Below are 13204 nucleotides of genomic sequence, written 5' to 3' on the forward strand. Positions count from 1 at the left end.
ACAGCCCCTTTGGCCCTCCAAGTCCGTATGGAGCCTGTCTGGCTCTACCAGTTGGTAGACACAAAACGCTGGAGTAACTCAGCGGGACAGGCAGCATCTCTGGAGAGAAGGAACGGGTGACGTTTCGGGTCGAGAACCTTCTCTACCAGTTGTGCCGCCGCATCGCTCTTACGGCACAGGAGCAGCCTCAGGCCATTCGGCCCATCGAGAGATGCACAGTAGCACTGCAGCAGAGTTGCTGCCTTACAGCGCCAGAGACCCAGGTTCGATCCTGTTTACGTTCTACGTTTCGAGTTTCTACGTTTTCCCTGTGACCGCGTACATTTTCTCTGTGAGCTCTGGTTTCCTCCCATATACCAAAGACGTGCAGGTTTATAGGTTTCGGTAAGTTATAAAATTGCCCCCGGCGTAGGATGGTGTTAGTGCAGGCAGTGATCGCTGGTCGGCACGGACTCGGTGGTCCAAAGTGTCTGTTTCCGTGCTGTATCTCTAAAATCTAAAATCTAAGGAGTCTGCTCTGCCATTTGATGATGGGTGATCTATTTTTCCCCTCTCGATCCCATTCTTTTGCCCCGAGACATAGAAACATAGAAAATAGGTGCAGGAGTAGGCCATTCGGCCCTTCGAGCCTGCACCGCCATTCAATATGATCATGGCTGATCATCCAACTCGGTATCCTGTACCTGCCTTCTCTCCATACCCCCTTATCCCTTTAGCCACAAGGGCCACATCTAACTCCCTCTTAAATATAGCCAATGAACTGGCCTCAACTACCTTCCGTGGCAGGGAATTCCAGAGATTCACCACTCTCTGTGTGAAAAATGTTTTTCTCATCTCGGTCCTAAAAGATTTCCCCCCTTATCCTTAAACTGTGACCCCTTGTTCTGGACTTCCCCAACATCGGGAACAATCTTCCTGCATCTAGCCTGTCCAACCCCTTTAAGAATTTTGTACGTTTCTATAAGATCCCCCCTCAATCTTCTAAATTCTAGCGAGTACAAGCCGAGTCTATCCAGTCTTTCTTCATATGAAAGCCCTGACATCCCAGGAATCAGTCTGGTGAACCTTCTCTGTACTCCCTCTATGGCAAGAATGTCTTTCCTCAGATTAGGAGACCAAAACTGTACGCAATACTCCAGGTGTGGTCTCACCAAGACCCTGGTGACCTTTGACATCCTCACTAATCAAGAATTCCCGCTATAAAAACACCTAATGAGTTGTGGAAATTAATTCCACGATTCACCACCCTCTGGCTGAAGAAATCCCTCCTTAAGCACTTCCTTGCTGAAACATGAAAGACCACCATTAGGTTCTCCAAGTGTGGTCTCACCAGTGCAACACCCTGCAAAATTCCATTAAAAGGCTGCCCTAATTTTACACTCCACTCAAACCACTCTGTTTTTATCTCATCAGCAAAGGACAACCTTCCATTGGTCTTCCAAAGGACTTGTTGTATCCATTCGCTTGTACTGCGCGTCAGGCACAAGCTCCCGATGTACGGCAACATCGTGTAGTCTTGCTCCATCAATATAGTAACTAACTTTTTCATTCTTGCTTTCAACGCGGCTGACTTTGTACTGTTTTTCGCTTTTGACATCAGGGGCCATTTTCTTGTTCACACACTCAAGCCATCGAAAACCCCTGGAAGGATTTGTGAGAGGCCCAGCGCAAATTGGAGGAACAGCACCTCATATTTTGCTTGGGCAGTTTGCAGCCGAACACTATCAATATTGATTTCTCTAACTTCAAGTAACCCTTGCTTTCCCTCTCTCTCCATCCGCTCCCCATCCTTGGTCTACGACTAATTCTACTGTCCACCTGATTAAATATTTCTGATTATATGCCTCGTTGTCACCTTCTCCTCAGCTAACAATGAACCATTCGACATTTCCATTTCAGCATCTGCTTTGATCTGTTGTTTTCACACCTTCCCCTTCCATATCGCCAGATACCCTCTCCCCTAACTCTCAATCTGGAGATGGGTCTCGACCCAAAACGTCACCCGTCCCTTCTCTCTAGTCCGACTGAATTACTCCAGCATTTTGTGTCTATCTGCGGTGTAAACCTGCAGTTCCTTCCTCCACAAGGATTCTTGTGTTCCTCTCACAATAGAGGTGAACACAGTCACACAGCTGGTGGACCCGCTGCGTCACAGCGCCCGAGATCCCATGGGTACTGTCCCTGCGTGGCGTTTAGGTTTAAGTGTATTATTACTGTCACGTGAACCGAGGTACAGTGAAAAGCTTTGTCCTACATTATACCCAAACAGATCAGATACACCGTACATAAATACAATCAGTGCAATCTCATACAATAGGCAGAGCAAGGTCGAGAACAATTAGCATTTGGGCAGCACACCGGGGGGGCTGCTGTCTCACAGCATCATAGAATCAGTTTACACATTCTCCCTGTGTGATCGCCTGCGTTTCCTACCACATCCCAAAGACATGCGGGGTTGTAAAATTAACCCCCCCCCCACCGCTCAGTGTGTGGGGAGTGGATGAGAAAGCGGGATATAGAGTGCATGGAGCATCGATGTTCGGCATGGAGTCAGTGGGTCACAGGGCCGGTTTCCATACTGTATCTGTATCTCAAAACAAGACCTCATTTCAAACAAAAAAATCTCATGAGCAATCTCAGACTGAATAAGTGTCTTGAAACGAAACACCATCTGTCCATTCCGTCCCCCAGATGCTGCCTGACTTACTGAGTTTGATTGATTGAAAGATACTGCATGGAAACTGCAGGGATTTGGAAGGAAACTGGGGCATGTGGGCAATGTACAGATATGTTGGTTATTCGGCTTCTGTAAATTGTCCTTTGTGTGTAGGATGGTGCGAGTGTCTGGCGCGATCGCTGATTGGCACGGACTTCGGCCGAAGGGTCTGTTTCCGTGTTGTACCTCCAAAGTCTAAAATAAAGTATACAGTATACTCTGCACTCTGTATCTTTCCCTTTGCATACCAATTGTACTTGTGCTTGACTATTTAGGAATAGTTGCTGGTTTTGGATAGCATGCAAAACAGTTTTTTCACTACATTTCAATGTATGCAACAATAAGAAGCCTAACCTTTCTGTCTTAAAGCGTATATTAAACCCTAGATCTGTGACAGGGAAGCTCACCCTTTGTAATCCACTGAATTAAATTTAAGATCATTCTGTTCAAATCTCAGGCACTGACTTGACTCGATTACCTTCTGACATAGCGGAGAATGTTTCAGCCACTTAGCTACAGCCAGCACAAGAAGTTGGATGTACACAAAAATGCTGGAGAAACTCAGCGGGTGCAGCAGCATCTATGGAGCGAAGGAAATAGGCAACGTTTCGTGCCGAAACCCGCTGAGTTTCTCCAGCATTTTTGTGTACCTTCGATTTACCAGCATCTGCAGTTCCTTCTTAAACAAGAAGTTGTATAGTTTGTCATCGAGTGCAAGACTGTTCAAAAGACCAGGGTCACAGGGAACAGGACAGGACACCAACCTCTGTCCTAGGTGCAGCAAAGATCAATTATTACGGCGAAGATAGACACAAAATGCTGGAGTAACTCAGCGGGACAGGCAGCATCTCTGGAGAGAAGGAATGGGTGACGTTTCGGGTCGAGACCCTTCTTCAGAATATTAGGGTGACCCGGTGGCAGTCACTGCCTCGCAGTGCACCTGGGTTCGATCCTGAGCACGGCTACTGTCTGTGCAGAGATTGTGCATTCTCCCTGTGATTGTGTGGGTTTTCTACGGGTGCCCCGCTTTCCTCCCAACATCCCAAAGACGGGAAGGTTTATATGTTCATTGCTTCCGTAAATTTGCTCCTAGAGAGTAGGATGTGGAGGTGGGATAACGCAGAACTGGGGGTCAGGTAATCGAAGGTCAGCGTGGACCAAAGGGCCGGTTTTCACACTGCAACTCTAAACCGAACTATCAACAAGGTTCCTCAAAAAGCAGTGGGACCTGAATTGTCGTTTTAATTACAAACACACTGAAAACAGGTGAATGTGTCCCTTTAAAGCAGTGGCCTGGTTATACAATCTGCAAATCCAGAACAAAAATGAGCCCAACAGAATTCTCAGAGATTGAGGTCATAAGAAACCAAAGTAGGCCATTCTGCCCCCTGAGCCTTCGGTTAGATTAGGTCTGACCTAACCTTGCTCCATATCTCCTGACATGCTTACTTGACAACAATCTATCAGCTTCTCCCACAATGATGCTCCAATGCTTGTTCAGTTCGGTTTTTTTTGGTTTTTTTTTAAAAAGGTGGGGGGGGAAACAATCTTCCATATCTCCATTCAACATAAAAAAGAGACAGACAAAAATGCTGGAGAAACTCAGAGGGTGAGGCAGCATCTATGGAGCGAAGGAATAGGTGACATTTCGGGTCGAGACCCTTCTTCAGACTGATGTGGTTTCTCCAGCATTTTTGTCTACCTTCGATTTTTCCAACATCTGAAGTTCTTTCTTAAATATTAAATGGAGACTACTTGTAAATAATCCAATGACGAGTGACAGCCTTAAAACAGATGACCCCCTCCCACACGCTTGAAAGCAGGAAGCAGAAATTCTGAATGGCCTGGATAAAGTGGATGTGGAGAGGATGTTTCCACTGGTGGAAGAGCCTAGGAGCAATGGGCACAACCTCAGAATAAAAGTACATAAGTTTAGGAAGGAGACGAAGAGGGATTTATTTATCCAGAAGGCGGAATTCATTGCCACAGACAGCTGTGGAGGTCAAGTCTTTTTGTATGTATAAAGAATGATTGACGGGTCTTGATTAGTAAGGGTGTAAAATGTTACAGGGAGAATAGGGTTGAGAGGGAAAGGTAAACAGGCACGATTGAATGGCAAGTAGACTTCTAAATTCATAAGTGATAGGGGCAGAATTAGGCCCTTCAGCCCATTGAGTCTACTCTGCCATTCAATCATGGCTGATCCATCTTTCCCTCTCAATACCATTCGCCTGCCATAATTCTCAACACCCTTACTAACCAATAATCCGCCTTCAACAATACCCAATAACATTACCTCCACAGAGTTTGTGGCCATGAATTCCACAAATTCACCACCCTCTAACTATAGAAATTCCTCCTCATCACCTTTCTAAAGGTACCTGTTATTCTAAGGCTATGCCCTCAGGTCCTAGACTCTTCCGCTAATGGGAACATCCTATCCACATCACGCCTTTCATAATTCGGTAACTTTCAACAAGGTCCCACCCTCATCTTTGTAAACGTGACTCGTTGGGCCAAATGCTGCTCCTATGACTTCTGAACTTAAGCACCAAGCACTCACACATATGCACAGGCGGGAAGAATCGTCTGTATACTTTATACTACAAGAGCCAGTTGCGGTCCCTTCAACTGACAACAGCACAGACTCTGACCCTTTAAGCACCAAAAGGACAGATAATGCTGAAGGAACTCAGTGGTCGAGCATCTCTGGGGAACATGTTCTCCAGAGATGCTGCCTGAACTCGCTGAATTACTCCAGCGCTTTGTGTCCTTTCGTGTAAACCAGCATCTGCAGCTCATTGTTTCTACCTATTAAGAGGCAGTCGCACAGTGACTGAGAGCAATGCAGACCCCCTTCAACAGATAGCAATGCAAGACTCTGGCTTTTTAAGAACCAATTGCACAGAGGTCTGCCCTTTGGAGGGAAATAAACAGGGTCTAACCCTGCACAAATCTGCCTCCTTGCTAGGCATAAGGCGCAGGTCTGTCTCCTTATCAGTTATAAGCACAAGGGCCGGCTCTTTGGAGGGCCACAAGCCCAGGGACTGTCCCTTTAAGAGCCGGACCCTCCCCCACTCTGCAGCCTTAACCGCCCTGAAATCCCAGGGAAAAAAAAAAGGAGATGAATCCTCACAAACCGCAGGCTGCAGATTTCTTCGCAGATTGCAATAAAACTCCCGATCTATTTTCTTTGCAAATTGCAATGCACGTTGTGCGAGGAAATAAAATGTCCGTGCGATGCAGAAGGGACGCGGCTACCCGACCCGAATCGGCTCCTCCAGGGCTTCAGACAAAGAGACACTCGCCTCACCGACAACGAGCTGGCTGGTACCGGGCCCGCCCCCTCGCCGCTCTCATTGGCAGCCGGGACAATCATCGTATTCCCCGCACTCCCATTGGCCGCAACCTGCGTCAATCATCGCGCCACTCAACGTAAGGCGACGTGCCTCACGCTGCACGCCTGCGTCACGTACGCCGCCCGGGTCACGCACGCAAGCCGAGCCAGACTCGACCATCGGGCAAATGAGCCGTCCCCATCGACGGGTTCACACGCGGCAATATTACAACGACAGCGGTAGATGGCGGATTTCTTTCATTTCGCATTCCCCCGCTGTGGATGGAAACGGCGCCCGAAAACCCCGTGGTCGAAGGGCGAGTAATGGCTGAGTCGCTACCCGGCGTGCCCCGCGGGCGTGAAACCGCTCTATGCGACCCATTTGTTTATCGCCCCCTCCCGCCAATGGCCCCTCCCCAGCTTACTTACTTCGAGTGACGACCAAGAGGATTGCGCCTCGCGCGGCGGAAGGCGGTCTTGCCCGCGATTCTGGGCGACCGCTGCGCACGCGCGGAACCAGGATATCAGGCGCATGCTCAGAGACGATGCCGAGCGGCTGCGAAATGGAGGTCAGCAGACGCGTGTCTGCAGCAGGTAGGCGATGGGTCGGGGGTTGAGATGCGATGGGTCGCTGAGCGGCTCGCGTCGTGCAACTCATCAACTTCGGCTGCGATTCCAGAGCCGCGTCGGATGTTGGATGTTGTGTGTATGTGTCAGTGGGCGCGGCAAGCGACAGTTGTTTTCCTTCAAAAACCCGGCGTTGTGGGGTTGCCAAGGAAACCGGCCACCATCTTATTTGGAATTCATAGGAGAGGTCCGAGATGCGCATGCGCATGCGCAGCCGCTGTCGGCGGCGACTCCTGGGCCGGATGCGCGTGCGCAATCTCTTGCTGATGCTACAGCCTTTTGTCACCTTATAATAAAAGCATTAAATGTTGCAAGCATCCTGCGCGTGGGGGTTCATAGCAAAGAGTTAATGTCGCAAATTAAAGATCCTCAATGGAATTATTCTATTTGTTCTTGTCTTCATACATGCTGCCTGACCTGTTGAGTGTTTTCAATATTATGTTTTCCACAGTTGCTGGCCGAGCTGCTGAGTTATTCCAGCACTTAGAGTCATAGAGTGATGCAGGGTGAAAACAGTCCCTTGGCCCAACTTGCCCCAACTTGCCCGGTCAACATGACCCTGTTTAGCTGTCTAGCTAGCTGGGACATCCCGCATATTGGGCTAAATTGGTTTGTCCATTATGGGACCACCCTGGTTCCATATTGGACTGCTACTTCGCTGTAATCACTGAGGGCACGCTTACAGCCAGATCCTAGATATGATACAACAGCGTGCGTGTGTGTTGCATGTGCTGTTGACGCCATGCACGAGTGATTCACATGTCATCCAATCACAGGCCCACTTACGTGCATCAGTTGAACACTATATTTTGCTAATTCCTGCCAAAACAAAAAGTTTCAGTGACGTCTGGTGTTGTTCGGTTGATTTGTCATGTGCAAATATGGATAAACCTGCAAAAAAGAAAAGGCTGTGTGGCTATAACAAGCAATGGGAAGCAAAAAATATGTGGATTAAGCCTGTAAAGCGATAGCTCGACGTAAGCCTTCTGTACTTTATGCCGTTGGGAATTCTCAATTGGCCTTGGAGGTGAGAATGACCTAATTCAGCATGCTTCCACATGCTTGCACAAGAAGGCCGCACTAGCTAAAGGTACAAGCAATATTGGTGCATTCTTCGTGATATCTACTGCGGTAAATGACAAAATCGCAGCAAGTGAAGCCTCGTATGTGTAACTTACAGTTAAACACAGACTCAGTTACAACTGCACCGACTGTCTTGCTAAGCTCAATAGTGCTTTGTTTAATGATTCAAATGTTTTAAAGAAGATGCACTTGGGAAGAACAAAAGCTGAGATTATTACAATTAATGTTTCAGGACCAAATACTGTGCGGGATATTATGGATGATCAGTCCCTGACCGAAGAAGGTGAGCCCACGTAGATCTCAATTGCCACCGATGCTTCAAACAAGGGAGATATTTCTCTGTGTCTGATGGAGTGCAGTGTAAGTTACTTGACTTTTATGAAGACAGTGATGAAACTCCAAATGGCATACATCAAGCTCTGATGAGCTGTCGGGAAAAGTATGAACTGGGTATTAGACACGTCACACCCTATGCAGAAGATAATGCCAATGTAAACTTTGGAAAACACCACTCAGTTTACCAGTTATTGAGCAGTGCCAACAATCACATTCTGAGCTAATTGCCCAGCTCACATAGCTCATAACGCCTTCAAGCACGCCTGTGATGAGCTGTCCGTGTATATTGAGACATTTGTTCTAAAGGTCTACAGCAGTGGTTCTCAACGTGGGGCGTACGCCCCACAGGGGGGCAATTTGATTTTTAAGGGGGGCAATTGAGCGCGACTGAGGAGGTCTGGGTCCAAATTTTCGATTTTTATTTTTTAGGATTTTCCATCAGGTAAACATATGTAGTTTATGTTTCAGATGTTATTTTGAGTAAATAATTTTTTGGGGGTAAAAAAGGTCTTTATTGTGTAGTTATTACATAATACCGTGCCATCGCACCACATGGGGGGGGGGGGGGGGGGGGGGCATCAGGATTTTAGAGGTGATTAGGTGGGGCATGGCCAAAAAAAGGTTGGGAACCACTGGTCTACAGCCTTTAAAGGTCTGCTTCCCGAAGAGAGGAACTGCGTTGATTTTTCTCCCTGTGTTGACATTGAGTGGTGTGAAATTTGTACACGATGGCTCTCTCTTCATTCAGCTGTCGAACATCTCCTGCAAAGCTGGCCAGCTCTTGAGTCATACTTCAGGTCCCTTGATACCTGTCCTGTGGACTGAAGAGGAATTTGAGGATGAAGAACAAACTGGAGATACTGCCATTTATCTGTGCTTTTTCCACAACGTGGGATGTGTTTTTGACCAACTCGTAAAAAACCTGGGGGAAACAAAGCTCTGCATCACATATTTTTACGAGGAAGTCCGAAAGTTCAAAATGCAGATGCTTCAGCGGAAACAGGACAGCTTTTTTTGGATACCAGACCAAACAGCTGACGGACAAACAAGTGCCAGCACAAAGGTCCAAGCAGCAACAGGACTTTGGGAAGTTCTATGAATCTGTCATTACACACATTGACAAGTGGTTTGCTTTCTCACCAGAAAATGTGATGTTGAAACTGAAACCGATCGGCCTCTATAAGGACCTCTCCTTCACTAACCTGGAGCAGGTGGTGGCTGCCCTCAAAATGACAGAGACCGTCAATATGGACCAACTCCATGAAGAGTTTTGTGCTCGCCAGGAGGAAATACAGAAAGCCAGACAGGATACCACAAAATCCACCAGTGAGAAGTGGGTGGCTGTTTTCCAAAACATAGGGAAAGCCAACTTGATCAACATGTTCAGGATTGTCCCATTTGTCCTCAGTGTGCCAAGCTCAAATGCCTTTGTCGAGAGAATCTTCTCTCTGATGGCCATTAAATGGTCAGACTCAAGAAACAGCACTCAAGATGCAGCACAGAGCTGATCAAAAATGAACTTAAAATATCTGTGAACTGTGACTTGTCATGTAAGGACTTCTCTCTGGCTGTGCAAAAGGACAAAGGACTGCTTGAATCAGTCAAGAGCAGCAAGAAATATTGGCAAAAGTGGACGTTGAGTCCCCCCCTCTTTTGCTGTGATTATATGTCTACTGAAAAGACACATAGAGATAGGGTTATTTGCTGTTAGTTCATGTCTGACTGATAGATTATACAAGATACAAGATACATTTAATTGTCATTTGTCATATGCTCTGTATAATATGCATAATACAGTGACTGTGGTGGCATGTCATTCCACACGTGACTGTGGAGTGACTGTGACTGGAATGACAGTGACACGATAATACACGTGACTGTGGTGGCATGTCATTCCAAAAGAATGTTGGTGAACACTGGCAGGTTCACAGTCACTGAGATTAGTTTTTTGTTCCAGTTATATTGAATTGCTGGAATTTTAATTGCCCTCCCTTGTTCCCTGCAGGTGAGTGCTGGGCGGTTCACCCAAGGGTCATGAAGGAAGCAAAAGTCTGAAGAAGGATCTCAACCTGAAACATCACCTATTCCTTATTCCCAGAGATGCAGCATTACCTATTTTGTGTTTATCTTCCCTGTGGAACATCACTGGTCACAGACCTCCAATTAGAATAACATCTATTTATAAGCCGGTTCTAAATCTATGCTACCAAGTCTGCATGGATCCCGTGCATCTTGGTCTTCTGGATTAGTTTACAACAAGGGACTTTTATAAAAAAGCTTTCAAAGATCCACGTAGACAACATCCACATCTTTTCCTGCCATGTGTATTGAGGTCATGTGGACAAAGCCATGTTGCATGCTAACCACAGCGGAAAGACAATACATGTTACAGTTGAGCCATCCACTCCCAATAGGCATCCTATCACTGATGTGAGACTCACCAGCCTTTACTTTTCTGTACTATGTCCCCTACCCTTCTTGAGATAGTCCGATGATCTCCATTGAGGTAGATAGTAGTTCCGGACTGCTCTCTAGTTGTCGGTTGGATGGTTTTGTTGCATGCTAACCACAGCGGAAAGACAATACATGTTACAGTTGAGCCATCCATAGTTTACAGATATATGATAAAGGGAATAATGTTTAGTGTAAGTTAAAGTCCGATTAAAGATAATCCGATGATCTCCATTGAGGTAGATAGTAGTTCCGGACTGCTCTCTAGTTGTCGGTTGGATGGTTCCGTTGCCTGATAACAGCCGGGAAGAAACTGTCCCCCAATCTGGAGGTGTGTATTTTCACAATTTTCACACTTCTATATTTTTGACAGGTGGGAGAGGGGTGAAGAGGGAATGGCCAGGGTGTGACTCATCCTTGATTATGCTGGTGGCCTTGCTGAGGCAGCGTGTGGTGTAAATCCAGTCAATGGAAGGGAGGTTAGTTTGTGCAACGGTCTGGGCTGCATCCACAATTCTCTGCAATTTTTGCAGTTCACTAACCATGCTGTGGTTGTAATGGAGCTGTTCCCTAACCATGCTGTGATGCATCCCGATTAATTTTTTTCCAGGGTGTATCTGAAGAAGTTGGTGAGAGTTGTTGGTGACATGCTGAACTTCCTAAGCCTTCTAAGGAAGTAGAGTCGTTGGTATTCTTAAACAAAATAAATACACTGGCTGCTCTCCACTCCTCTGGTATCTCGCCTGTGACTGCAGAGGATGCAAAGATCTTCGCCAAGACACTTGCAATCTCATCTCTTGTCTCTCAATAAGCTGGGAGAGTTCCAGTCGGCCCCCTGCGATTTATCCTCCATAATGCTCTGTCTTTGATCTTAACCCAAAGAAATAATGGAATTTGATTGCTCAAAGGTAACAAATTCCCTAATCTGACTTTTCAACAGAAGCCTTGTATCCCTTTTATTATCACTCTCTCCTCAGTTAGCTATGGGGCATTATGGCCTCTGCCCTCCCTGAGGCTGTCTGTTGCCGGCCCTGATTTGTTCTGGCCTTTTCTCACCTTCACTTTATTCCCACCTCCCACTCTACTTTCAGTCTGAAGAAGGATTCTGACCTGAAATGTCACCTACTCTTTCTCCAGATATGCTGCCTGACCCACTGAGTTACTCCAACATGTCCATACCCATTGACACTAGTTCTCATTATTCCACTTTCACATCTACTCCCTACACATTAGGGGCAATTGTACAAAGACCAGTTAACCTACAAACTTTCTCATCTTTGGGAGAGGCCCTGAAAGGCCAATTGTTGGCCAGGGATGGTGTGGTTCCCATGAAGGATACATTGGTGCAAACTGTGGAACTGGTTAACTGACTTGGGGGAGGGGAATAGGCGTGAGGGAAGTATATGTAGAAGCTAGTTAAAATTTGAGAATTACACATTCATCCGCCTAGGTTGTGACCAGCTTAACAATTTTTTGTCGCTATACAACTGGCTTCCAGTCAGGTTTTCGACCACACCACAGCACTGAGACTGCTCTTGTTAAGGACTTCAATGACATCCACTTAATTACAGACAATGGCAAAATCTCAGTCTTGGTATTATTGGATCTCAATGCTGCATGTAGGAAGTGGCCAATTCGGAAACTCTAAGCCGCTGAGTGTGTTCTTTCGTTCCGACATCGGAGCTTCGATCAACCCGGCGAGAGGGCCTGAAACATCGGGCCGTCTGTAGCGGCGACTGCGGAGGGCTCAAAGGCTCCGACCACGGGTGGACAATGAGGAAGATGACTGAACTTTATTGCCTTCCCTCACAGTAGGAACGTTTATTCCGCTGTGTGGGGATGTTTACGTTAAACTCTATCGTGTATTGTGGTTATTTTAAAATTCATATGGCTGTATGGTAACTCAGATCTCACTGTACCAATTGGTTCATGTGACAATAAATGTAACTTGAACTTGGACATTTGACACGGTCGACAACACCATATTACTAGACCGATTGGAAAACTGGGTTGGACTTTCTAAACTGGTTTAAATCCTACTTAAAGAACAGGGACTACTTTGTGCCTATAGGTAATTACACAAAGAGAGCAGACAAATATGACATGTGGAGTTCCCCAGGGCTCTATTCTGGGGCCTCTTCTGTTTAACATCTACATGCTCCCACTGGCTCAGATTATGGAAAACAACAAAATAAGTTACCATAATTATGTAGACAACACACAAATTTACATAACCATATCACCAGGGGATCATGGTCCAATCTGAATACTGAGTAAGTGCATCGAACAAATCAATGATTGGATTGCCAAAATCTACTTTAATTAAACAAAGACAAAACTGAGGTAGTTGTTTTTGGAGCCAAAGAGGAATGATTAAAAGTCAGTGTTCAGCTTCAATCGGCAATGTTAAAAACCACGGAGAAAGCCAGAACTCTTGATGTAATCATGGACTCCGACCTGAATTTCCACAGCCACCTTAAGACAATTTCTAAGTCAGCCCACTATCACCTTAAGAATATATCAAGGGTTAAAGGACTTATGGTTCAGCAGGATTTGGAAAAACGTGTCCATGCATTTATCTTCAGTAGACTTGACTACTGTAATGCTGTCTTAACAGGTCTCCCTAAATAATCGATTAGACAGCTGCAGCTGAT

The 13204-nt window shown here is 46.2% G+C and overlaps 2 protein-coding genes across 4 annotated transcripts in view; one reads left to right on the top strand and one right to left on the bottom strand.

Annotated features, from left to right (window-relative positions):
• Positions 1 to 13204, bottom strand: part of LOC129704358 (zinc finger protein 271-like) — a 59051-nt gene that overhangs the window by 17144 nt on the left and 28703 nt on the right. The window lies entirely within an intron of this gene.
• LOC129704349 (uncharacterized) lies at positions 4944 to 10360 on the top strand. 3 transcript variants are annotated; one of them, XR_008724714.1, is made up of 3 exons: positions 4944 to 6647; positions 7996 to 8123; positions 10105 to 10360. XR_008724714.1 is itself a non-coding variant. In XM_055647434.1 (3 exons), the coding sequence occupies exons 1-3, from the start codon at positions 6425 to 6427 to the stop codon at positions 9605 to 9607; spliced, it is 639 nt and encodes a 212-aa protein (XP_055503409.1). In that variant the 5' UTR covers positions 4944 to 6424; the 3' UTR covers positions 9608 to 9852. The 3 variants fall into 3 exon arrangements, 1 of the variants encoding a protein (XP_055503409.1); XM_055647434.1 differs by lacking the exon at positions 10105 to 10360 and adding an exon at positions 9243 to 9852 and having other exon boundaries at positions 7996 to 8046; XR_008724715.1 differs by lacking the exon at positions 7996 to 8123.

This window comes from Leucoraja erinacea, chromosome 15 (assembly GCF_028641065.1).
Source record: "Leucoraja erinacea ecotype New England chromosome 15, Leri_hhj_1, whole genome shotgun sequence".
Taxonomy (NCBI): domain Eukaryota; kingdom Metazoa; phylum Chordata; class Chondrichthyes; order Rajiformes; family Rajidae; genus Leucoraja; species Leucoraja erinaceus.

What these genes read in the sequence shown, in the direction of transcription:
- LOC129704349 (XM_055647434.1), top strand. Translation starts at nt 6,425, where the DNA reads ATGCGACCCATTTGTTTATCGCCCCCTCCCGCCAATGGCCCCTCCCCA. An exon ending in CAGACGCGTGTCTGCAGCAG is followed by an intron (nt 6,648 to 7,995) that starts GTAGGCGATGGG and finishes TTAATGTTTCAG; the next exon opens with GACCAAATACTGTGCGGGAT. An exon ending in TCAGTCCCTGACCGAAGAAG is followed by an intron (nt 8,047 to 9,242) that starts GTGAGCCCACGT and finishes CTTTCTCACCAG; the next exon opens with AAAATGTGATGTTGAAACTG.